The 26954-nt window shown below is 47.6% G+C and overlaps 1 protein-coding gene across 1 annotated transcript in view; it reads right to left on the bottom strand.

The window, feature by feature from the left end:
* The window catches only part of LAMA2 (laminin subunit alpha 2), a 500110-nt gene extending 473769 nt beyond the window's left edge, over nucleotides 1-26341 (bottom strand). The window contains exon 1 of the mRNA XM_054393014.1: nucleotides 25729-26341. Coding sequence (XP_054248989.1) covers nucleotides 25729-26341 — 613 coding nt within the window. The remainder of the gene's footprint in view (nucleotides 1-25728) is intronic.
* Between the last annotated feature and the right edge of the window lie 613 nt (nucleotides 26342-26954).

Genomic DNA, 26954 nt, shown 5'->3' with positions numbered 1-26954 from the left:
TTGACTTTGTCAAATGCAGCTTAACTTCAATGTAGTTCAGCTATAATGTTCAATACATTATTGACTGTAATTGCAGTCATTCTGTGCTCCCAAAAAAAGGCAGCTTAGGAAACATCACAGGTAGCAGAACATTCTCCCTGACTGGAGAGTTGAGCCATTTTAGCCTAGGTTGTGAGTTTTAAAGCCTGCATCATTTTTTTTCCTTCTTTCCCCCTTTTTTCAGTAGTTTATGAATACCTGAGTCTTTGCAGAGGTCACAAACAGTCCTCTCGCTCTTAGAATCACACCCCAGGAACGCGGAGTTGAATGTCTGAGAGTTAAAAAAGAGGTTTTGCGAGTGTCTTAGAGCCAGACAAAAACACAGGGGACATCCTGGATAGTTCAGACAGCAATAGCACCCAGAGGGAAAATCATCACACATCCTCACTACTCACACGCCTAGCCAGCTCCACAGCAGGCACCGAAGGGAGCTTCTGCCCCTGCCAGACCTGTGGCGTTCTTCACAAGCCTTTAAGAAGATTTAGCAGCTCATGTTCCTGAAATTTTTCCTTCTCCCCCAAACTACACCCATTCATCTCTTTAAAGACCTTGCCACGCCTAGAAGCTTCACCTCCCCCAACCTGCAAGTCGTTTCTCATGTTTTCCCTTGGAGCTCTGCACCAAGGGGAAGGTGACTTTTAGCAGAGCACAAATGTCACTTCAGAAGCATCTACTGAGGCTGCAAGCAACTTCTACTGTTACAAGCTACAGAAAGTTACAACTCCTTTTTTCTGTCTTTTGACCAGAGAAAGGCATTATTAAAATATTTTTGTTTAGTACCTAAAGGAAGATTTTAGATACTCCAGACTTGCTAGAGTGTGTCCAGAGAAGGGCAATAAAGCTGGAGAACAGGGCTGGGGAGGAGCAGCTGAGGGAGCTGGGGGTGCTTAGTGTGGAGAAGAGGAAACTGAGAGGAGACCTCATTGCTTTCTACTACTCCCTGGAAGACGGTTGCAATGAGGTGGGGGTTGGTCTCTTCTCCCTAGTCTCAGGTGATAGAAGGAGAGGAAATGGCCTGAAATTGTGCCAGGGGAGGGTTAGGCTTAGGTTGGAGATTAGCACCCATTCATCTCTTTAAAGATCTTGCCTCTCAGTCTTCTCTTTTCCAGACTAAAAAGCCCCAATTCTCTCAGTCCTTCCTCATAGGAGATATGTTCTAGACCCATAATCATCTTTGTAGCCCTTGGCTGTACTCTCTCCAGCAAGAGAGCACAACACAGACATACAGACTATTCTCCCCTCTTCTTTCCTTCATGCCAAGAACCAGAACAGCATTAGTGGAGCAATGCTCAGAGGACTCCAAGACCATCACTGCTGTATTTAAGCCCAGATCTTTCTTCTCTGCCAAATAAACCCATACCTGCTTCCAAATCCTCAGCCTGAATTTCTGTGTAAGCTAAGGCTTCCCTCATTCCAGAAAAGAGACCACATCACAAGTTCAGCTCCAGCAGTTCAGCAGCCTCCAAACATTTGAAACAACATCCAAACTCTTTGGAGTGCAAGTAATAAATCAAGTTCCACAGCTGCTCATTACGGACATAGATTCGGTGGCTTTTTTTCTTTTTAATGACCTTTCCTGTGGCTCTTTCACCCAATTAAAAAACTGACTATATTCTAAGAAAAGGCTTTGAGAATCCAAGTACCTGGAGTCCATCTGACCTTCATGAGTTACTTTAAAATGGTTTTAGACTTCTCTGCTCATCAGGTAACTTCATACATGTTCCATATGCTGCAGAGGGGGATTAAGGAAGTCTCCGCAACCCCTGCCTCTCCCAGCTCTCAAAGCCCTCCTCACATCTACTTGCTAAACATTGCAGCATGCTGAAAAGGCTTTGAGTTGTGCTGGCTCACATGCACCAAAAGAAGCCTCCACGGTGGTCATGATCTCAACACTGACCTCCAGGTCATGCATGACTGCAATTCACATACTCCAAAGGATAAGTGGACTTCCCACTAACAGTTGTTTGTCGTGTCTGGTGCTGCTGCTGAGGCCAAGAATCTTCTGTTGGCTCAGGGTTAGATAGAAAGCACAAGAAAATCTCCAAGGAAAACAGCTCCATAGTATTTGGTTTATGGAAGTTCAGTGACAAGAGAGCCAAGTTCTTTTCAAACAAAGCCACACAAACCTAGTGAGGTAGTAAGCATGGACCACACCTATTCTCTGAAGGTAATGACCATCACAGCTTCTCCTTTCACAACAGGACTCAGCTTTTGTCATGCTACACAAATGCAGCCTTTTTAGTTTGGGGTTTTGTTGGTTTTTTTCCATTCTGTACACAACATTTCCTTTTTACAGAAGGAAAATCAGATTTCCAACAATTCTGATCACATCCTTTGCCCTTGGAGATTTGAGACAAGAACTGAATCCTTTCCCACTTCTCCCCAGAAAGTTTCATGACAGGAGGGGCAACCCAGCCCTGGTTAAAAATCAGTCTTTGCAAGAAACCTAGTAGGTTTTAAACATCCCCCTGCTTCACAACAAATTATTAAGGGAAGTTGTTTTGCCTTCACTGGGAGAGGAAGGAATAAAAAAAATAGGAGAATAGCCATAAAGTTGTCCACTGGGGATGTGTGTTCTAGCAGATTTGGTTTACATCCCAGTTCTTGCAAATTTGGATGCCTTTAGGCAGAAAATCTCAATGAATTTCAAGGCATCATCACTTGGCATTAGGTACTTTCTTTGCCTTGTAAAAACAGAAGCTAAGTTCCAGAGATGATTCTCCTTTCTTGGGCTAATGTAATTAATTATTTTTTTTTCTCAGAAAGACAGAAATTAATGTAGTTGGGGAAAGAAAATTAATCAAGAAACTTCCCACAGCATCTTCTGAAAGGCTTTTATTTCTGCTGTCCTGAATTCCTAGACATGTGGTTCTCCCTAGATCAAAGCTGAACTGCTCTCATCCCCTCTTCCCTGACACTGCTCCCTTACAGCACATGGAGCACTTTACAGACCTCAGTTGTTTTATGTGCAGGCAGAATGATCTCAATCAGATTAAATTAAATTATTACAGGGTGAAAACTGTTCTATTGACACTATTCCACTGTAAGAAGGACAAGGATTTCCTGCTCTTATCTCCCCTTGGGTTTATGAAAAAGTCACCATCAGACTTATTTCCTGATTTCAACCTACATGCACTGCAAAATGAGAGCGAGAAATATGCTTCATGCTCCTTTCATAACAGCACTCTTTAATATCACTGAGCTGTAACTACAGCTGCAAGTAATATTTTACTGATGCAATTTCTTTACAGAAAAGCTGAGCCATAAAGCAAATTAAAACCCTGTCTCTCTCAGTCTGGGTGAACACAGCTGTGTAATGAAGTGGCTGCAGAAGACATTGCTCGTCGGCTTCTATTACCAGTTGTACCACTGACAACTTCAGTTCTCTCTGTATGTCAGACATCTGTATGAGCAATATGCTCAGGTGGCCATGGCCACCAGCATCCTGATCTGGGTGAGCAATAGTGTGGCCTGCAGGATCACTGAAGTGATGGTGACCCTGTACTCAGCACCGGTGAGGTCACACCTCAAATGCTAGGTTCAGTTTTGGGCCCCTTGCTCCCAGGGCATTGAGGTGCTGGAGTGTGTCCAGAGAAAGGCAATGAAGCTGGGGAAGGGTCTGGAGAACAGGGCTGGGGAGGAGCAGCTGAGGGAGCTGGGGGCGTTTAGTCTGGAGAAGAGGAGGCTGAGGGAGAACTCAATGCTCTCTGCCCTGAAAGGAGCTTGCAGCCAGGTGGGAGTTGGTCTCCCTAGTCTCAGGTGACAGAAGGAGAGGAAATTGCCTGAAATAGTGCTAGAGGAGATTTAGGTTGGAAATTAGGAGCAATTTCTTTGCTGCAAGAGTGGTCAGGGACTGGCACAGGCTGCCCAGGGGGGTGGTGGAGTCCCCATCCCTGGAGGTGTTCAAGAAATGTGTGGCCATGGCACTTGGGGCCATGGCTTGGTGGCCACGGTGGGGTTGGGTTGATGGTTGGACTGGATGATCTCAGAGGGCTTTTCCAACCAAAACAATTCTGTGATTCCATGAATCTATTCCATCAATCTAATCATGAATTTCCAGGCTGGATGTAGCTATGGGCAACCTGCTCTAGTGTGAGGTGTCCCTGCCTATGGCAAGGGGGTTGGAAATAGATGATCCTTGAAGTCCCTTCCAACCTTAACAATTCAATGATTCTATACAAACCTCTGAGTGCCTGCAGTAATTGTAGCCATCCTCTAGTACTCAAAAATGACAGCACCAAAGAAAAAAAAAAAAAAAAGGCAAGATTTGTGGTTTTAAAAATAGGTCTCAGCCTCTGGATTGGTTCAGTTTTGCTTATTTCAGCTTCAGCTTTAGCAATACTACACTATTGCTCACTTTCTAACACTTCAGTTACTGTCACCTCCACCAAGTGGTAGATGATTGGTGAATTTTGTCACTCTTCCACATCTAATAAGGCTTCAGAAATACACTGCTTAACCAAACTGAGTAACTTCAGTACAGAGAATTTATCTCTATTTGCCCCAGAAGGATTTAAATAAATGTTTGCCATCTCCCAGGACACTGGTCCAAATTCCAGACCAGCTGAGAAGTGGACAGAGGGAGTAGATGTATTTACTTTTCTTACTCAAACTGTTCTCCTGTGAATTCTTGAATATTAATTTGGTCCAGAGAATAAAATAAAGCATTGACTGCTCAGCAATGGAGATTAGCCCAGCCCAGCTTTTCAACATGAGAGGTATGTTTCTCACTGCTATTCTTTCTCTGCCTTTTGATCTAGGTAGCATTGGTCTCAATCACACATAGGGATTGGAAGAGACCTCTGGAGATCATCTAATCTTCACAGAAAGAGAACATCTTGAACATCTCCAGGGAGGTTGTGGAGCCACCCTCCTTGGAGATGTTCAAGAAAAGCCTGGATGAGGCACTCAGTTCATTGGATAGGGCTGGGTGATAGCTTGCACTGGATGATCTTGGAGGTCTCTTCCAACCTGGTTGATTCTATGATTAAGCCAAACCCCTCCAAATTACTAACTACATAATCCACTCTCCACTTGTATTGGTTCTTTCTCACCACCTTCCCTTTTTCCCTATCAGTTTCAGAGTATGAGACAAGAAAGTGAAGTGTTTGCATTGGGGGCTCTCTAGACAAGAGCAAGTCCTCTTCAGAAGAGAAATCAGAGAGAGAAACCAGAGCACCTCAGACTTCTACTCCAAAGTGCTGTATGGAATGAAATCACAACGGTAATGCTTGACAGAAAGAATCTCTCCCTGCTACCTGCAGGCCCAAGGTTAACTGCTGTAGATACTTGCCCCAGCATCTCAGGCAGCAGTGGTTGGTGTTTCTGTGGCAGATTTCTTTTTTATTTTTGTTATGTTTTTATGTGGCCAAGAAGTCCAACAGTGCCCTGGGATGCATCAAGAGTGTGGCAGCAGATCGGGGGAGGTTCTCCTCACTCTCTACTCTGCCTTGGTGAGGCCTCATCTGGAGTATTGTGTCCAGATTTGGGCTCCCCATTTCCAGAGGGACAGGGAACTACTTTAGAGGGTACACCTAAGGGCTTCAAAGATGATTAGGAGACTAGAACATCTGTTTTATTAAGAAGGGCTGAGGGACTTGGAGCTTTTTAGCCTGAAGAAAAGACAGAGGTGGGATCTTATCAATGCTGATCACTATCTAAAGGCTGGGTGTGAGGAGGACAGTGCCCAGTGACAGGACAAGAGGCACAAACTTGACTATAGGAAGTTCCACCTAAACATGAGGAGGAACTTCTCTGCTTTGAGGGTGCTGCAGCACTGGACCAGGCTTCCCAGAGAAGTTGTGGACTCTCCGTATCTGGAGTCATTCAAAACCCACCTGGATGTGTTCCTGTGTGACCTGCCCTGGGGGATGCTACTTTTGGCAGAGGGGTTGGACTGGATGATCTCCAGAGGTGCCTTCCAACCCCTACCATTCTGTGATTCTGAAATGCCTTGTTAGTTGTCAGAGAAATAACAACACAAAGACACTCAGGGTGAGCAGCATTCCTCTCAAAACCTTCTTGATTCTTTCCAAATAGGAAAATTCTTCAGGGAGATGGGGGCCTGTTGTGTAACTTAATGTGTTTTAGACCAGAAAGCCACCAAAGCTCTCTCAGTGTAACTAAGTGTAACTATGAAATGTTGATTTTGCAATTCACATCTGAATTTCTGATGGAAGTCTGCCCAGGCAGAAAAAAAAAAAAAAAGCAGGGAAGGGACTCAGTCTTGGTGTTTTTAGTCATAAATTCTATTCAGCACTGAGACAGCAGAATAGAGAAGTTTAGTAGTTCACACCAAATTTTCTGTGAGTTTAATTCTACCAGGTAATCTACTGCACATCATTTCAACTAAATGAAAAAGAAATGCTCCCTTTGAGGAGGGCGAAGCACAGTAAATTCCTCATCATGGTGAAAAGTTTTCCTGCCACTGAAGAAACATGAAAGCAGTTACTTACCTTGGAGATGCTGCTTAGAGTGAGAGGATTCCTACACTTAGATGCATTATAAACCACTTCACTGTGCTGCAGCTAAACATAACTGCTTACCATTTGGAAGGGAGTCTGCACACCAAACTGAACACAACAATCTTTTGCCTTTTGTGACAGGGAACAGTTAATCACAGGACAAATGGGGACAACAGAGAGCATCCATTTATCCCAGAGGTTGATTTTGGATCCCAGCTTGTTTTATCTGGCATATCAGCACCACTACAGGAAACCCTGCTCAGATCAGAATGCACAGGGTTGAAAGCTTCACAACATGATCAGATTTCCCATGCTGCCTGCTCTTGCTCTGGGTAGCATCTTAAGACTGGTAAAATCTGGAGGCAAATCTAGGATATGATTTTTTTTTTAACCTTTATTTAAATTTATAGCTTCCTGTTTATGTTGTTTGAATATTGAGTTTGCAAGAGGTTGTTAGCAAGGACAAAAAAAATACAAATAAAAAATGTCTTGTGACCTCATTTAGGAGGACACTAAACTTCTACATCCTTCATGCACTACTTGCCCTGCCAGGGTCTGACTCTGCAAACACAAAGCCTTCCACTAACAACAGGAACTGAGTATTTTTCAAAAAGCTCCTGTTGAGCATCTAAGGATTTGTGGAATAAGAACACTACAAGTGTGGAAGCCCTAAGTAAAGGATGGGATCCCTATTTACACACCAATTTCTACAGCTAGTTTCCTCCCCACATCGCTGAGGATTGCCTTAATATATACACAGAGACTGAGACTGAGAGCCCTGGGGCTGTTTAGTCTGGAGAAGACTGAGGGGGGATCTGATCAATGTCTATCAATAGCTGAGGGGTGGGTGTCAAGGGGAGGGAGCCAGGCTCTTGTGGGTGGTACACAGTGATAAGACAAGGAACAATGGAGACAAACTGGAACAGAGAAGATTTCACCTCAACATGAGGAGAAACTTCTTTACAGTGAGGGTGACAGAGCCCTGGAACAGGCTGCCTAGGGACTGTGGAGTCTCCTTCTCTGGAGACTTTCAAACCCCACCTGGATGCATTCCTGTGCAGACTACCCTAAGTGATGCTGCTCTGGCAGGGGGTTGGACCTGATGATCTCTTGAGGTCTCTTCTAACCTCTGATATACTGTGAGACTGTGAAATATCCCAAGGCAAGAACACATCCTTGCTATGCTGCTGTTTTTCTAGTCAGCTATACAGGCTGGGGGCTAATCATCCACACTCACAGAGACTGTAATGCTAGGAGATACCTGAAATATACCTGGAGGGTCTGGAGAACAGGGCTGGTGAGGAGCAGCTGGGGGAACTGGGGTTGTTTAGGCTGGAGAAGAGGAGGCTGAGGGGAGACCTCATTGCTCTCTACAGCTCCCTGTAAGGAGTTTGGAGACTGATTGGGGTTGAGTCTCTTCATCCTAGGAGCAAGTGACAGGGTGAGAGGAAATGACCTCAAGGTGCACCAGAGGAGGACAGAAGTTAGAAGAAGTTAAAAGAGGTAAGAAGTTAGGTTATAAGATTCTTCACAGAAAGAGTTCTCAAAGACTGGAACAGGCTGCCCAGGGAGGTGGTTGAACTGGAGGAGTTTCAAAGAGGCAGAGATGTAGTGCTGAGGGACATGGGTTAGCACCAGACTTGGTAGAGTTAGAGAATGGCTGCACTGGATGATCCTAAAGGTCTCCTCCAACTGAAGTGATTCTATGGTTCTATGATCTGTACATGATGTCATGCATTGCTTAAAAGGATCAGTCTGGGATCCACTTTCTGGAATATTGTGCTGGAATTTTCCTATCTAGGAAGGAACCCTCATCCCTCTCCAGGCCAGTTTGATTCACAGAATCACAGAATTGTCAGGGTTGGAAGGGACCTTAAGGATCACCTAGGTTCTGCTAGATCAGGTTGCCCAGAGCCACATCCAGCCTGGTCTTAAAAATATCCAGGGATGGAGCTTTCAAGCAGATCAATTACAGATTTCAAAGAAAACAATCACACATGTCACTGAACACAACAAGAGACTATCCAGTGCCAGACAGCAGCTGTCTTCTGCAAGGCTGGATGTTTCAAAAGTCCATTCTGGCCAAGAGGGTCTCTTCCTACACAAAAAGTCCTAAAAGCTTTCACTTTTTCTGAGGTTGGTGCACAAATGGATGTTGTAAACACATTTCCAAGAGAAGCACTGCTTCTGTTTCTGGGCCTGCTGAAACAATCCTCGAGTCTTTTTTTTATCAAGCTGAAGATTGAACCACAAAGAACCCACTCAAGGTGCATGCAGTTCACCTTTGCACTTCAGGTCTTGCACTGATTAAAGAGTTAGATGCAAGGATAACCTCTGAGTGCAGAAGTTGGTTGGACTCAATGCTCTTTTCCAACAGGAACAACTCAATGATTCTCTGCTGAGTCCTGACCCTACACTAGATTTAACAACATGAATTCTGCACTCCACTACACAACCACTGTACCAAAAGCACAAAGCACTTCTCTAAACAGCAGTGTACAGGCTGTATTTCTGACTGTGGAAAGAACAGGGCACAGCTTAGCTCCCCTTTCAGCACTGCTATCCTAGGTAAATGCAGTTTATCTCCATTTGATGGAAGATATGCAGAGACTTTCCACAGAGGAAGGGGATGGAATAAGCTGGCAATAGTTGCTGGCAGCCCAGAAGGCAACCATGTCCTAGGCTGCATCAGAAGTGTGACCAGCAGGACAAATGAGGTGATTCTGCTCCTCTGCTTTGGTCTCATGAGACCTCACCTGGAGTACTGCAGCCAGTTCTGGTGCCCCAGCACAAGAAGGACATGGAACTGTTGGAGAGGGTCCAGATGAGGGCCACAAAAATGCTCAGAGGGCTTGAGCACCTCCCTTACTGGGACAGGCTGAGAGAGCTGGGGCTGTTCAGCCTGGAGAAGAGAAGACTCCAGGGATTCCTAATAGTGGACTTCCAGTACCTGAAAGGGGCTACAGGAGGCTGGGGAAGGACTGTTTAGAAGGGTTTGTAGTGCTAGGATGAGGGGCAGTGGTTTGAAAGTGGAGCAGGGTGGATTTAAGGTAGTCATTAGGTGGAAGTTCTTCTCAAAGGGGGGAGTGAAACACTGGAATAGGTTTCTCAGAGAGGCAGTTGAGGCCCCAGCCCTCAAGGCATTCAGGGTCAAACTTGCTGGGGTCCTGAGCAACCTGATCTCATTAGACACGTCCCAGCTCACTGTACAGGGGGTGGACAAGAGGGTCACCTCCAACCTAATGCATTCTGTGACTCTGTGATTGTCTTTGTACTGGTAAAAATCACAAGAACTATTTGTACATAAAGGATTCTACCTCTTGGAAACAGCCACTGGTCAAGTTTTCCATAATAAAGTACATGTGTAGGAGTGATTAATGCTCATGAAGCATTCTACAAGCACCATCTGATGACATGCCAATCAGCACTTGGATCCTCAGAGATTTAGAGCAGCTGTTTCCTCAGCCCAGCTGATACACTGAAAACATCTCAGCTTGGACACAGAAGTTCCACTCCTAACAGAAAGGATGTCTATGGATCTGGAGTTCTCATGTTAAAGCTCTTCTCCTTGCATGCCATTTCCACAGTCACCTTACCCCAAAAGCTGATTGGTTTTGTTCACTTTTTAGGCACTGCTATAAAAGCAAGGGAGATCATACAAAGACAAAGCCTTATTTAAACAGGACACAACACTAAATGCTTGCTCAGCACCTTACTCCCTAGTTTTCAATTCCTGCTTCAGTGCAACCATTGGACTTGCTAGAGTGTGTCCAGAGAAGGGCAACAAAGCTGGGGAAGGGTCTGGAGAACAGGGCTGGGGAGGAGCAGCTGAGGGAGCTGGGGGTGCTTAGTGTGGAGAAGAGGAGGCTGAGGGAGAACTCATTGCTCTCTACAGCTCCCTGAAAGGAGACTGCAGTGAAGTGGGGGTTGGGCTCTTCTCTCTAGTCTCAGGTTATAGGAGAGCAAATGGCCTGAAATTGTGCCAGGAGAGGGTTAGGTTGGAGATTAGGAACAATTTCTTTGCTGCAAGAGTGGTCAGGGATTGGAACAGGCTGCCCAGGGAGGTGGTGGAGTCCCCATCCCTGGAGGTATTCAAGAAACCTGTGGCCATGGCACTTTGGGACATGGTTTGATGGCCAAGGTGGCGTTGGGCTGATGGGCTGACTCCATGATTTCAGAGATCCCTTCCAACCCAAACCATTCCATGATTCTAGGATTTATTCTGACAGCTCTGGGACCTTCTGGCTCTTCTTGCTCTTCCAGTCATTGTAGAAACAAACTGCTTACTCACACATGTTCAAGAGATCATCAAGACAGAACAAAATGTTCTGTTCTGGGTTGTATGCTCTCCTTGTAAGGACTGGCAATAAAATCCTTGCCACAAGAAAGTCAGGAAGAACTTCAGTGTAAGAAGCCCAGCCAGAGTAAAACGAGCACACCTCACAGTGTTAAGTCTTTTCACTCAGCTACTTCAACTTCAGCCACAAAGGAAAACCAGGCAGTAATGACAGAAAATTATTTCCTTGGACTATCTGTGGATTTTTAGCAAGGAAGACAGAAGTTCTGTTTCGCTTCTAGAAAATAATTGTACAGGAAGTGTCATACTGGAGACAGAATGCTACAGTTTTAAAGTAATTCCAGGAGTGATTTAAAGGGCTGCTCTGCAGAACAGAATGGCTTTTTAACAGGAAATTTAATAATTACTCAAGTTTATGAAACAGACTGAGCAGAGTAATTCCATCTCATTCTAGATTACCTTAATAATGTTGATTCACTTGGAAAGTAAATGTTCTATTACAGAGGTACTTAGATCAATTAATGGAGGCATTCATCAATGGATTTTTCAATTCATTGGAAATATTTATTTTCACAATGTGCAGCTAAAATTCCTTCTCATTCCTAGAAACAACTCCATAAATAACTCTCTGTATAACTCTCTCTGTAAGTCTCCTTAGAGCTGCCTTCCTGTACCAGGCTGCAGAGGGACTTTTCATGAGGGTGTCTAGAGACAGGACAAGGGAGAATGGTTTGAAGCTGAAGGAGAGCAGGGTTAGAGTGGAGCTGAGGAAGAAGTTCTTCAGTATGAGGATGGTGAGACTCGGGAATGGGCTGCCCAGAGTGCTTGTGGATGCCTCCTCCCTGGGGGTGTTTAAGACCAGGCCAGATGGGGCCTTAAGCAAACTCAGCTACTTAAGAGGCATCCCTGCCCGTGGCAGGGAGGTTGGAGTAGTGGCCTCTAAGGTCCCTTCCAACCTAAGCCATTCTATAATTCTATGACTTAGTCTATGGGACAAGAGTCTAATCCTTGCTCTTCACACACAATGATCAAAGTCATGCACCTGAGCAGTAAAAATGCTCTCCAGTCACACTTGACCCTGGGGGTCTTTCAAGTCACTCTTGGGCTTCTTTGCACAGATTTGATAGCCATTCAACAGCTTCTGGGAAGAAAACTCCCTGTTGCCCTAACAGCAACACACACAGATAGATAAAGACTGGCAGTAGTAGAGGAAGAGAGGTGGTGGTTAAAGTCCACATTCTGCATGTCCTAGCAGGGGCTGTCTGCACTTTGCATTGCTGCCACAACTTCTGTGTTAGCTGTTCAAGCCTTACTGTTCCTCACTCACTCAAACTTCCTGCCCAGTGCAATTTTCTGTGCTGTGGTTCTTCACCTTTTCCAGGCTTCCTAGGAAAAGATTTATAACTAAAATGAAGGAAAAGGGAGATGATGAGAATTTCTTGCATTGGAATCATGCAAGTGGTTCATAGAATCATAGAATGGCTTGGGTTGGAAAGGACCTTAAAGATCATCTAGTCCCAAACATCCTGGTATTACCTAAGAAGGACAGCCAGAAGTGAAATAATGAGAGCAAAAACATTGACCAAGATGCTACAAGGGCTACAGAGATGCTGAGGGGACTCGAACATCTCTCTTGTGAGGAATGACTGAGAGAATTGGGGCTGTTTAGTCTGGGGGAGAGCAGTTGGAGGGGGATCTCATCAATGCTGATCAATACTTAAAGGGTGGCTGTCAGGAGGATGGGGCCAGGCTTTGTTCAGTGGTGCCCAGTGACAGGACATGGGGTAAGAGGCACAAACATGAACATCAGAAGTTCCATCTGAACATGAAGAGGAAGTACTTTAAGAGTGACAGAGCACTGGAGCAGGCTGTCCAGAGAGGTTGTGGAGTCTCCATCTCTGGAGACATTCCAAGCCTGCCTGGATGTGTTCCTGGGTGACCTGCCCTGGGTGACCCTGCTTTGGCAGGGGGCTTGGATTCTATGATCTCCAGAGTTGCCTTCCAACCCCTAGCATTCTGTGATTCAGTGAAAGAAGGTATCTGTAATGAACAGACCCATGACTCAGTGCAACAACTTCAGTACCATTATATTCTCCAGGGCCAGTGTCTTATTTCCCCAAGAACTGACTGGAGCTCTTGATAATGGTGTTGGGGATGGTTGTTGTTACTGGTTTTGTTGGTTTGGTCTTCCCATCAATTTCCTATGCCACAAAAGTTCTTTCAGCAATTAAACCATGAGCTTCTAAATCACTTGTAAATAACTCCCACGAATACAGCAAGCAGGCTGGGTGCATTTTACCCTCTACTTAACAAGCTATGAAGTTGATACAAGCACTTAACTATTAATTTTGCTGGCAAATGACTGCCTTGTTCTCCATGTCAAAGCTGCAGCTGGGGGGAAGAAACTGCAGCTGCATGCATAATCAATGATTATAGGGTATGCATGTAAAAGCTTCCCACCCACTCTGAATTTAGCAAATATTTGCCATATTTACTACATAAGCAGAGCAAAAAAGTGGCTGGCAGGGAGAAGCAGAGTTCCACAGACCCCAAACCCACACAGCTCTAATGCAATGGAATGAATTCAGAAGCTGTGCTCAGCTGTATAAAGACCCTGTGCTTAAGAGAAGAATTCAGTGTCCATATAACAATATACAGACAAATATCCCCCAATCATACCCGAATCAAAAGCCACTGAGAAGCACACTATGTCTGATGCCACATACTGGGTACAGCAATTCTCATACTCACAACAGAGAGGTTTCCACAATTGTCCTAAAAGATGGCTGAAAAACTTATCCACAGGGATGAAATCACAGTGTGGTGAGGCTCTGAAAACAGAGCCACAAAATGTGTGCAACAGGTATGGAATTCATGGAAAGAACACAAAGACTTTGGATGCAACAATTCAGTGATTCTGTCTGCTTTCTGCTTCGTATTCTGAGCTAAACAGGAGCTAACAGTGTGGCTGCCATTGCTCTCCCAATTGTTGCTTTCCCACAGGACCTAAACAAGAACAGAAGTCACTTAGTCACAGAATGGTAGAGGGTGGAAGGGACCTCTGGAGCTCATCCAGTCCAGCCTCCCTGCTAGAGCAGGATCACTCAGAGTAGATCATACAGGAGCACATCTAAGTGGGTTTTCAAAGTCTCCAGAGAAGGAGACTCCACAGCCTCTCTGGGCAGCCTGCTCCAGTGCTCTGCACGCTCAAAGGGAAGAAATTTTTCCTTGTGTTTATGTGGAACCTCCTGTGTCCCAGTTTGTGCCTATTGCCCCTCGTCCTGTCACTGGTTTGGCTCCCTCTTCCTGACACCCTTTAGATCTTGATCAGCACTGACAAGGATCCCCTGAGTCTGCTGTTCTCCAGGTTACAGTGTCAGGTCCCTCAGCTTCTCTTCATAATGTAGATGTTCCTCAGCTTATTAGTGGCCCTCAGTTGGACTCTCCCCAGTCATTCCTTGTCCTTGTTGATGTGGGAAATCCATAACTGGACACAATACTCCACCTGTGGCCTCCCCAGGGCAGAGTAGAGGGGCAGGAGAACCTCCCTCGACCTGCTGGCTACACTCTTAATGCAACCCTGGATGGTGTTGGCCTTTTTTGGCCAAGAGGGCACGTTACTGGCTCATGGTACCAAGAATTCATTTTTTTCAGGTAATATTAACAAATCCAGTCCTGTCACTGATGGCTCCAGGTTAAACACATGGAGTGCACTTCTGATGCTCTGCAATCAGCTGTCAGTTGCCACTACAGAAGAGGCAATGCATAATTTAGTCTGGAGAGGAGAAGACTGAGAGAGGATCTCATTGATGTGTCTAAATATCTGAGGGGTGGGTGTCAAGTGGAGGGGGCTAGGCTCCTTTCAGTGGTTCACAGTAATAAGAGAAGGAACAATGGGTTCAAACTTGAACATAGAAGATTTCACCTCAACATGAGGAGAAACTTCTTCACAGTGAGGGTGACAGAGCCCTGGAACAGGCTGTCCAGGGGGGTTGTGGAGTCTCCTTCTCTGGAGTCTTTCAAACCCCACCTGGATGCATTGCTGTGCAGACTACCCTAAGTGATGCTGCTCTGGCAGGGGGGTTGGACCTGACGATCTCTTGAGGTCCCTTCCAACCTCTGATATACTGTGAGACTGTGATAATTCACACAGCTCCATCAGATGTGCAACTGCAGCCTGCTCACGCCACCAGCTCTGGGGTTGGCACAGACAGACACAGAGTCGTGCTCTACTGCCAGTGTTTTCAAATATCAACCTCCAAAGCTCTGTATGTTTTATTTATCCTCCTTTACATGCTTTAAAAGGCATGGATTTCTTCTTAGTGTGTGGAGCTCTCTCTTTCAAAGGAATCCACACCCTCCCATTGCAGAGGGGTTTAGAAAACACACAAAATTGTTATTCCTGCAACACAGCATTTTTGCATCTATCTGTTAGCAACACAGCATTAGCTACAAATAATGCTACTTATTCCTGCTCCCAGCAGTAAATAGAGAGCAGGAATTTTGCATTCTCAGTGCGGGGTATAGTCCAGGAAAGTTAACACATACTTTATTTAATATAGAATGTTTTGCCCTCTAATAGAGATCAGCCAGATGCAACGAGAGGATAGGCTGGGGAGCAGCTAGCAGAAAGAATCACAGAATGATAAGGGCTGGAAGGGACCTCTAGAGATCATTGAGTCTACCCCCTGCCAGAGCAGGATCACCTAGGGCAGGTCACATAGCAGCACATCCAGATGGGTCTGGAAAGTCTCCAGAGAAGGAGACTCCACAACCTCTCTGGGCAGCCTGCTCCAGGGCTCCAGGATCCTCACATCAAAGAAGTTTCTGCTTGTATTGAGGTGGAACTTCCTTGGTTCCAGCTTGTACCCACTCTTGCTTGTCCTATTACTGGGCACCACCAAAAGGAGCCTGGCCCCTTCTTCTTAACAGCCATCCCTCAGATATCTGTATACCCTGATCAGATCTTCCCTCAGCCTTCTCCTCTCAAGATTAAATAACCCCAAGGCTCTTGGTCTTTCCTCAAAGGAGAAATGTCCAAGAGAGAAATGCATTGCTGTGTTCAGCACCTCCCATCAAAACCTAGAAGCAGCCTGAGTGAAAGTGGCATTTAATACTCTCAGGGGTCAGCTGAGGCACTGGTGGATACCTAGAAAATCAAATGAAATCCTAGAGCTCTCCCTGGAAGTATGCAGAAAAAAAAACCCCGCTGCTTCAGATTGCATCAGGCTGATGATGCCAGAAGGAAAACTCTCTGCAGGCATTTTAAAAAGAAATCCTTCCCACCCAGCACAGACATAAATATACTAAACAGCACAAGATATCACAGAATGGTTTGGGTTGGAAGGGACCTTCAAGATCATCCAGGTCCAACCCCCTGCCATGGGCAGGGACAGAATGTATGTTCAGAAGTATGTTCAGAATGTATGTTCAGAAGTACTTCCCAAACTGTTCTGATGAAGAATTCTCCTGACTCTTTCTAACTGACCTCAAAGACTGCCCCTAAGTCATTGGGGTAGGTGAAGAATGACAAGACAGAGCCATCTGCCATTTAAAAACCCACACTGATATCACTACAAAAATAAGTGAGGGCTGGGGGAGTTCCATCCTATTTTGTTCACTTTTTGGTAATTTGCTGTTTTTATTAAATCTTAAATCCATGAGTTATGACAGTAGGAGACATCTGGGCCAGTTGGGACACAAGAAGGCATTGCAATAGCATTTGGATAATCCACTCTGCAGGAATGTTCATTATTCTTCCTGAGGTTTCACAAGAGTTCCCTGGCATAATGCTGCTACAGCTGCTTGACAGCCTAACGTTATTACAAGGTCTGATTCAAAGATAATGTCTGCAAGAGGAATCTGGCAAGGAGCAGAGTCCTAGGAAAATCCTTGTGATGCTTAGGTGTGACTAATGGAGGCTGAACTGCTGGGGAAAAAAAAATTGGGTAGTAACAGCTATTTGTTTGGAGTTTTGCAAGAATCCACAGAGCTCAGGACAAAAATGCACATAAATTCCAGTTGCTTTTTCTCGGTATTTTATAATTTTGTTAATAAAAATAAACTGGGGGGTGGGGGGGTGGGGGGGGGGAAGAGAAAAGAAAATCAAAAGAAAATTAAACTCCCTGAAAGAAGGTTAGACTGAGGTGGGGGTTAGTCTCATCTCCCTAGTATCAGGTGATACAAGAAGAAGAAATGGCCTGAAATTGTGCCAGGGCAGGAGGGGAGGGTTAGGTTGGAAAGCAGGAAAAAAAATTGTTTGCTGCAGGAGTGGTCAGGGATTGGAACAGGCTGCTCAGGGAGGTGGTGGAGTCCCCATCCCTGGAGGTGCTCAAAAAAATGTATGGCCATGGCACTTGGGGATGTGGTTTAGTGGCCATGGTGGTCCTTGGTTGAAGGTTGGACTCAATGATCTTAAAGGTCCTTTTCAACCAAAACAATTCTATGATTCTATGATTTCTACTTCCTCCATGGTGCAGAAGTAGTCCAAAATCATTGCCCTTTTCTTCAGTATCTCTCTTACCTGCAGTTTCAGATTGAGAACAATAAAGCTGTCAAAAAGCAAGGACAGGAATCAGCTCCCAGCTGGTACAAGACATTAATTAGCATGCAGTCATCAGCAGGAGGCAGCTCATGAGCTAGCTTTATTGGCAAACATAAAGGAATTCCTTTTCTTCTTTCAAAGACCTGGATGGAGTCAACAGAAAGATTAGCAAGCATAATATATCATAGAATCAATCAGGGTTGGAAGGGACCACAAGGATCATCCAAGCCCTCTGCCATGGGCAGGGACACCTCACACCAGATCAGCCTGGCCAGAGCCTCATCCAGCCTGGCCTTAAACACCTCCAGGGATGGGGCCTCAACCACCTCCCTGGGCAACCCATTCCAGGCTCTCACCAATCTCATGGGGAAGAACTTCCTCCTCATGTCCAGCCTGAATCTCCCCACTTCCAGCTTTGTTCCATTCCCCTCAGTCCTGTCACTACCTGATAGCCTAAAAAGTCCCTCCCCAGCTTTCTTGTAGCCCCCTTCAGATACTGGAAGGCCACAGGAAGGTCACCTCAGAGCCTTCTCTTCTCCAGACTGAACAGCCACAACCCTCTCAGTCTGTCCTCATAGGAGAGGTGCTCCAGCCCTCTGCTCATACTCATGGCCCTTCTATGGACATCTTCCATCATGTCCATATCCCTCTTGTAACAGGGGCTCCACAACTGGACACAGCTCTGGGTTTGTCTAGGTTTTACACCTGTAAGCAAGGTTTGGTCTGTTCTATCGTTAGTGTGGCCTGAGTTGTTCAGGATCTACTCAAGAGAGTCCAAGGGAGGGTACAAGGATGCTGAAGGCACTGGAGCACTGCCTGGTGAGGAGAGGCTGAGAGCCCTGAGAGCTGTTCAGACTGGAGAGGAGAAAACTGAGAGGGATCTGATCAATGTCTATCAATAGCTGAGGGCTGAGTGTCTGGAAGAAAGAGAGAGGAACAGGCTCTGCTCACTTGTGCCCTGTGATGGGACAAGGGACAATGGATGGAAACTCCAGCACAGGAGGTTGCACCTCAGCACGAGGAGGAACTTCTTCACTGTGAGGGTCCCAGAGCCCTGGAGCAGGCTGCTTAGAGAGGTTGTGGAGTCTTCGTCTCTGGAACCCCATCTGTGTGACCTGCACTGGATTCTATGGTCCTGCTCTGGCAAGGGGGGCTGGACTCGGAGATCTCCAGATGTCCCTTCCCTCACATCCTGTGATCTGTGATATGAGCTCCTAGATATTCCAAACGGAACTCATTCAGGAGAAAAAAATAGTGAAGGACACGTTGTTTGTGTCCTACCACCATTTCTGACCTATAAACACAAGGAGTCTGGACTCAGGAAAGGAGGGGAAAAAAAAAAACAAACAGCCTACCCCACACTAGGAATTCATGCTGCCTCTTATTGCAAAACACTACCACCTCCAAAAACTGTCAGTCCAAGGAGCTGGATAAGAAATCAGAACATGAGTGGGTGGATTCCTTCCTCCAGCCTGAATTAATTAAAGCTGATTGTTTGCTGTGTTAGGTTAAAGCAGATTTTTGGAACAGGTTAAAGACCCTCTCCTCTAACTTGAGGGTTTCAAGCCTAGGAAGAAAGATTCCTGTAAAACAAGCAAACAAAAAAAACCCCAAAACACAACTTGTAGAAGTAAGAACTAAACCCAAAGTGCATCTTGAGCCTGAGTTGGTTGCTTGAAGAAATTTACACTTTCTTGTACAACAGCAACCTCACTCCCCTGGGCTCTGCTTATTTCAAGTCAAAGAATGCACACCAAAATCAGTGGCTGAACATCAGTCAGCCTGTGCTCAGATGGCCAAGGAGGACAGCAGCATCCTGGCCTGGATCAGGATCAATGTGGCCAGAAGGATCAAGGAGCTGATTGTCCCCCTGTACTCAGCACTCTAGGTGTATCATCACACCTGGAGTCAGGTTCTGGCCCCTCACTCCAAGAAGGACATTGAGGTGCTGGAGTGTGTCCAGAGAAGGACAACAAAGGTGGGGAAGGGTCTGGAGAACAGGGCTGGGGAGGAGCAGCTGAGGGACCTGGGGGTGTTTAGTGTGGAGAAGAGGAGGCTGAGAGGAGAGCTCATTGCTCTCTGCAGCTCTATGATTCTACAAAATTCATGTCTCCAGTCATCCTTGGCCATTCTACCTATTTCTAACACCTTAGGTTGACCTAAGGTCACCTTCTCAACTAACTATTGAACTGTAAGAAAATTATATGGACAACAACTATGAAGTAAAACAGTAAGAGAAGGAGAGGGGAGAGGAGAGGGGAGAGGGAGGGGAGAGGAGAGGGAGAGGAGAGGAGAGGGAGAGGAGAGGGAAAGGAGAGGGAGAGGAGAGGGAGAGGAGAGGGAGAGGAGAGGGAGAGGAGAGGGAGAGGAGAGGAAGAGGAGAGGAAGAGGAGAGGGAGAGGAGAAGAAGAAGAGAGGGAGAGGAGAAGGAGAAGAGAGGGAGAGGAGAAGGAGAAGAGAGGGAGAGGAGAGTGAGAGGAGAGGAGAGGAAAAGGAGAGGGAGAGGAGAGGAAAATAATAAAAAGAAAAAAAAAGAAGAAACAAAAATCCTGAGCAAAAACACTGAGCAGCACCTAGAAGGAATGTCAAAGGGATATAGATGGACTGCACTAGAGTGCTGTCCACCTCCAGTGACCAAGGCTTGTCACCTGCTATAAAAGCCTGAAATTGGATTTTTTACAACTCCACACAGGATTGTACACATTGTAAGACACCTGCCCTCCACAACAGCCTTATTCTTCTCCTGAATCCAGAGCCCTACTTATACTGACTGACCAAACTGAGTGGATTAGATACTGGGTAAATTCTACCTTTCCTTTCACAGAAGTACTCTGGGGCTCTTCCTCCCAAACACCTATTGATTTTCAGTGGTTATCTTAAAGATTTCTACTTTGCTTTCTATTGTGTTTGACACCGGACAACTGCTTCCAAATTTATTTAGGTGAGAACAAGCTGATAAACAGAGCAATCACCTAAGCCTTGCTCTCTCAGGAAAGCAGAGTGCAAGTTTATCAACATTACAGTTTCCAATACCACCTCAATAATTTACAAAGGAGTGTTGGCTGATGAGAAGCTTGACACGAACCAGCAACAGTCACTGGCAGCCCAGAAGACAGCCATGGCCTGGGCTGCATCCAGAGCAGGGAGAGCAGCAGCACAGGGAGGGGATTCTGCTCCTCTGCTCTGCTCTGCTCAGACCCCACCTGCAGCACTGCCTCCAGTTCTGGAGCCCCTGACCCATGAAGGACCTGGACCTGTTCGAGATGGTCCGGAGGAGAAGGCCAACAAGATGATCAGAGAGGTAGAGAACAGGGACAGGCTGAGAGAGTTGGAGTTTTCAACCTGGAGAAGGGGGCTGAAGAATGCTGGGGAGGGACTTTCTATAAGGGCCTGTGGTGACAGGACAAGGGACAGTGTTTTTAGACAAGAGCAGGGTAGGCTTAGATGAGATATTAGGATGAAGTTTTTTATTATGAGGCTAGGGAGACCCTGGAATGGGTTGCCCAGGATGCCTCATCTCTGGAAGTGTTTAAGACCAGGCTGAATGAGGCTTTGAGCAACCTCATCCAGTGGGAGGTGTCCCTGCCTGTGGCAGTGGGTTGGAATCCTCAGCCTCCTCTTCTCCAGACTAAACACCCCCAGGTCCCTCAGCTGCTCCTCCCCAGCCCTGTTCTCCAGACCCTTCCCCAGCTTTGTTGCCCTTCTCTGGACCTGCTCCAGCCTCTCAATGTCCTTGGAGTCAGGAACCCTAAACTGAACCCAGCACTCAAGTTGTGGCCTCACCAGTGCTGAGTACAGGGGACAATCACTGCCCTACTCCTGCTGACCACACTATTGCTGATCTAGGCCAGGATGCTGGTGGCCTTCTTGGCTACCTGAGCACACACTGGCTCATGTTCAGCCAGCAGATGACCAGGTCTTTCTCTGCTGGGCAGCTTTCCCCTAATGCCATTCTGTTAGGCAATGGATCGTGGCAGGTTGGTCAATATCTCTAAGTCTGTCTGCAGGTGTGGGTTTTTTAATTGAGTTTCCAGAGTGCAGTTCCAAACTGTGCCCTCTGTGTTATCTCATGGAAATGAGGAGTTACAGGAGTCCTTCCCACATAGCTACACCTGCATGATGTACTCTGAAAAGTCAAGAGAGAAGGGTAGTGGGACCTCATTTTAATATTTCACATGTTAAGGCTGGAGAATGGTGTGTGGACTTAGATTCTCCATTTCTGGAGACAAACACCCAGGTGCTTTGTTAAGGCAATCTGATAAAGGAAAAGTCACATCTCCTACTTCTTTATAGGAGCCTCTTTGGAGTAAGGGCAGATTTCAAAACTGACCACCCTCAAGCAAAAGAAGCATTTCCAGTGTGGCTGATGGCATTTAACCATTCAAAACACACTACTGACATTGTTTGGAGAATCATGGATTCACAGAACGATTTGGGTTGGAAGGGACCTTCAAGATCATCCAGTTCCAACCCCCTGCCACTGGTGCTGAGGGACATGGCTTAGCACCAGCCTTGGTAGAGTTAGAGAATGGTTGGACTGGATGATCTTAAAGGTCTTTTCCAACCAAAACAATGCTATACTCTGGTAACAGCAGACTGAAGTTCACCCCTCCTTTCAAGTGAGACATTCGACTTTGACTTCATAAACATCCTGTGGAGTCAACTTACACTTCTGAGCTGTGAAATGCAAACACCTGTACTCCATGAGCTACTACCACTGATGTCAGCAGCTGACACCACAGATCAAGTTACCCTGCAATGTATGTTCCTCAGCCCTGCCCCTACTATTCACACCTTTCACACACACATAGTTTTCACTCCTCTCCCATGATAGATATTTAATACTACTAATAAGGGACTGACTCCTCAGGATCAAATGCAAGTTTTTCATTTCCTTCTAAACCACTACTACTTTGTTCCTCTCACATTCCACAGGAGAGAGTAAGCCTCGGTTCAAGATTCAAAAAGAAGATTTCAGGATTCAAAATGCACATAATTTAGCACTTAGGAAATTTGCCTTAGCTGCAAGCTATGCACACCTTTAAGAAACATTGGTACAGAATGTGCATGGCTTTCACTGGGACTGCAATGTGCTCTTGTGTCCAAGAAGGCCAGTGGTCCTCTGGGGTGCATCAAGAAGAGTATGGACAGCAAGTCAAGGGAGGTTCTCCTCCCCTCTACTCTTTACTGGTGAGATCACACCTGGAATACTGTGTCCAGTTTAGGGCTCCCCAGTTCAAGAGATAGAGATGTGCTGGAGAGAGTCCAACAGAGGCTACCAGGATGCTGAAGGGCCTGGAACATCTGTGTGATGAGGAAAGGCTGAGAGCCATGGGGTTGTTTAGTCTGGAGAAGAGAAGGCTGAGAGAGGATCTGGTCAATGTTTACAAATATCTGAGGGGTGGGTGTCAAGATGAAGGGGCCAAGCTCTTTTTGGTAGTACCCAGTAATAAGACAAGAAACAACAAGTAGGAGTTGGAACAGAAGTGTCTCTTCAACATCAGGTGAGGGTGCTGGAGCCCTGAAGCAGGCTGCCCAGAGAGGTTGTGGAGTCTCTGGAGACTTTCAAGGCACATCTGGATGTATTCCTGTGTGACCTGCCCTAGGTGGTCTTGCCTTGGCAGTGGGGTTGGACTGGGTGATCTCCAAAACTCCCTTCCAACCCCTACTATTCTACAATTCTGGTTCTGATTCTGTGATTTTTTGAGAAATTCCACATGCCTACTTAGTGTTTGAACAACAGAAGAACAAACAGCGAGCATAGCTGGAAAAAAAAAAAACAAACCAAAACAAAACCAAAAAAACAACCAAACTGCTTAAAATTAACTCCAGGTTTCTGACCACAGTAGATTCTCAACCAACTTTAAAAATAATAACAAAAAAAACCCAAACAAAACAAAACCACACCACACACACACAAAAAAACCAAACCAGAATTACAGACTGTTCTCATCTTTGAGGTGCAAAATGTTCTGTTCTAAAAAACCAACATGGGAATTCATTGTGATGTCTCAGAAAGTGTTTTTCAAGAGCCTTGCAGCTCTGTTACATAATTTTCTCTGCAGACATCCGACTGGTGCTCATATTTTGAGAGAAATACTTCCCCCATCCAACTTTTATGGTCATGACCAAATGACTATTAAGTAGAAAAACAAAAGCTGTCAGTCTAAAGGTATAACATGGGTCTAATAACATTATTATCCAGGAATCCCCCAGGACTTCACTGTTGGGATGTAGGGAGCATGGGGGGGGATAGTGTGTGGTGGGGATGGTAAGAGGGGAAGTGGTTGGTATATGAGGGTGTGAGTATATGGGGGGTATAATGAAATGATGAGGGGGTTTGGTTGGGGGGGTTGTAAGGGGAGGGTTTTAGAGGGAGGGGGATTATATGGTTGGATTAGGGGGGGTGGGGGATGGTTTGGATGTAAGATAAAAAGGTATTTATGGGTTGGTTTTGGAAGTGGGAGAGAGATGATTGTGGGATTTAAGATGGGAGTTATGGGGTGGAATTGTTGGATGATTTGGGTGATAAAATTGGATTGTGGGGGTGGGTTTTGGGGTTTGTGGGTGTTGTGAGGGAGGGGGATGGGGGGGGTTTGGTGTTGTGGGTTTTTTGGGTGGGGGGGGGGGGGGGTTGTGGTGGGGGGGGGGGGGGGGGGGGGGGGGGGGGGGGGGGGGGGGGGGGGGGGGGGGGGGGGGGGGGGGGGGGGGGGGGGGGGGGGGGGGGGGGGGGGGGGGGGGGGGGGGGGGGGGGGGGGGGGGGGGGGGGGGGGGGGGGGGGGGGGGGGGGGGGGGGGGGGGGGGGGGGGGGGGGGGGGGGGGGGGGGGGGGGGGGGGGGGGGGGGGGGGGGGGGGGGGGGGGGGGGGGGGGGGGGGGGGGGGGGGGGGGGGGGGGGGGGGGGGGGGGGGGGGGGGGGGGGGGGGGGGGGGGGGGGGGGGGGGGGGGGGGGGGGGGGGGGGGGGGGGGGGGGGGGGGGGGGGGGGGGGGGGGGGGGGGGGGGGGGGGGGGGGTGTGGGGTGTGTGGGGGGGTGGGTGGGGGGTGTGGGGATTGGTTTTTGGGGGTTGGGGGGTAGGGTGGGTTAGGGGGATGGGGGGGGTGGGGTGAGGAGAGGTTTTGGGTTATGGGATGTAGATAATTGTTGGGTAATGAGTTTATTGAATTATAGGGGGGAGTTGGGGGTGTAGGACAAGGGGGAAAAGATGGATGTGTGGGTTTGGGGGGTGGATAGGAGTTTGGGGGTGTTTAAATTAGGTGTATGATATGTGGTTAGGAATGGGTAGAAAGATGCTATCACTTATGGAGGCGTGGTCATATGGACTGATTGAGGTAAGTCACTGGTGTGTTCCATTGTGTTTCCCTCACATTCACCTATGATCTCATCTGCACCTAGTGCGGCAGGCCTATAGTGTGCCACCAGGGTCAGAGGGAAGCTAGCTGGTATTCCAGGGGCTGTAACTAGTTTTATTTTAACACCACACACACACGGTATCTCCTTACAGAATTCTTTTTAGCAAGGCTAAAAATGTAAAGAGCAAGCAAACGCAGCAGCAGAAGGGAAACTGTGAGCTGAAGAATGGCTTTAAGGATTTCCTCTGACAGCTAACAAATTGAACCGAGTTTATTTCTCCCCAATCTGTACATCCCCCTTTTGGATCGTTCCACAGTAACAAACAAACCGACTCAGCAGTGGCCCAACACCCCCAACCCCTGCACGATGGGGCATGGTTCTGTCTGTAGGATATCGACTCCTGGTGCAGGATACAATCGATTCTGCTCCCATTCCAGCAGTGCTTAGCTTTTAACAACGAGAAAAGCTTTGTTACTGGGTAAATGCATCGAATTGTCTGTCACCTTAAGCAACAGCAGCCCGAGGTTGTGTCAAAGCTGCCTCCCGAGCTTCCCCTACCGCAGAGATGCCCATGGAAAGGGTATAACATCAGAGGCAGAGATGTACAGAGGGACGTGGTTTAGCATTAGACTTGGTAGAGTTAGAGTATGGTTGGGCTGGATGATCTTAAATGTCTTAAATGATCTTAAATGCCAACCAAAACGATTCCGTGACTCTGTGACTCTACAGAAGTGATAATTGCACTGCAAGATAATTGAGTTACAAGAACTCTAATTAGAGTGAAGCTAAGCCACTGGAGGGGAGAGATTTGGGTGACTGAAAGCACCGTAAGCTATGTAGTTGAACGCCCCAGCTGCTCAGTGACACCTGTGAATTATACAGAAGCACTTCTGGAAGTGAAGTCACTGAAAACAACCAAAGGACGTAACGAAACCACTCTGTGGTTGCCGAGAGCGGGGTGCCAGCAGCCAGGCTCCCCAGACAGTGTGATGCTGCGGGGCCGAGTCCCGCCGTTCCTGAGCAATAACAGGTACGGACGGCTCCTCTGCCGGCCCGGAGCCGCCACTTGGCCCCGTAATGAATGCGTGAGAGCCCAGCGGGAGAATGCGGGGAGCCGCCGACCTCTGCCCACTCCCGTTCCCTGCCCCGGGACCACGGTTCGGAGGGGCAGAAGTTAGCGGCCAGCGCCAGTCGAGCTCTCCGCGGGCAACGCTGCCCCGCCGCGTCCCCTCTGCAGGCTGGAGGTTGCTTGGCAAGTTCGGTGCCTGCTCCCCCCCGGACCCTCCCGAGCCGCTGGCAAGGTCGCCTCTCCCTGCACCGGCCCCCGCGGCGCCGGCCGTGGAGAGCGCGGCTCGGGCTCCCCGCGCCCCTGTACCTCTTTGCGGCGGCGGCGGTGGCGGCTGGGCTCGGCCGCCGAGCGCGGCCAGGAGCAGGAGCAGCGGCAAACTTCCCCGCGCCATGGCCCCTGCGCGGCCCCACTGCCGCCTCGTCCCGGCCCGGGCCCGAGTGAGCCGCCGCCGCCCAGCGAGGCGAGGAGACCCCCGGTGGCCCCGGGGGGGAGCAGGACACACCCCTGCCGCCCCTCCCGCCCCGCCGCTCCCCGCCCTGCCGCCGCTCCCGGGAACCATAGGGGCCAGGGGTGCCCATGAGAGCGAAACCGAAGGACGGGACGGGGGCGCTGCAAACTGCCCGCGGTGCTCCCCATCCTGGAGGGGTGGTGAGGCCGTTTGTCCTTGGTGCCGTCTCACAGCACATGGAGGATGGGGGGGATCAGGAGACGGCAGCGTGGGGACACCAAGGGCAGTCATGTTTCACCAAACTGATAGCTGTCTCCCAGGGCATGACTGGATGGATAGGTGAGGGAGGGCAGTGGATGTCGCCTGCCTTGGCTTTTGACAGTCTCCTACAGCATCCTCACAGCCAAGCATAGGAAGTAAGGTGGGTTGAGAAGGACAGAGCTCAGAGAGTTGTGATCGACAGTGCAGGGTATAGTTGGATTCCTGTGGCTAGTGGTGCTCCCCAGGGGCCAGTCTTGTTCAGCATCTTCATCAGCAACGTGGAAGAAGGGACAGAGTGGACCCTCAACAAGTTTGCTGATGGTACAGAAGTGGGAGGAGTGGCTGACACCCTGTCAGGCTTGTGATGGTTTGAAACTGTCTTTTTAATTTTTCCTTGCAAAGTTCAGAACAGAGAAAGTGAAAGAATGTAAATAAGTCACTATTGGGTGTAAGAAAGCAAAATAACAATTGTTCTAAACACT

The sequence above is a fragment of the Indicator indicator genome, chromosome 27 (assembly GCF_027791375.1).
Source record: "Indicator indicator isolate 239-I01 chromosome 27, UM_Iind_1.1, whole genome shotgun sequence".
Taxonomy (NCBI): Eukaryota; Metazoa; Chordata; class Aves; order Piciformes; family Indicatoridae; genus Indicator; species Indicator indicator.
This window is presented reverse-complemented; position numbering and strand designations above follow the sequence as displayed.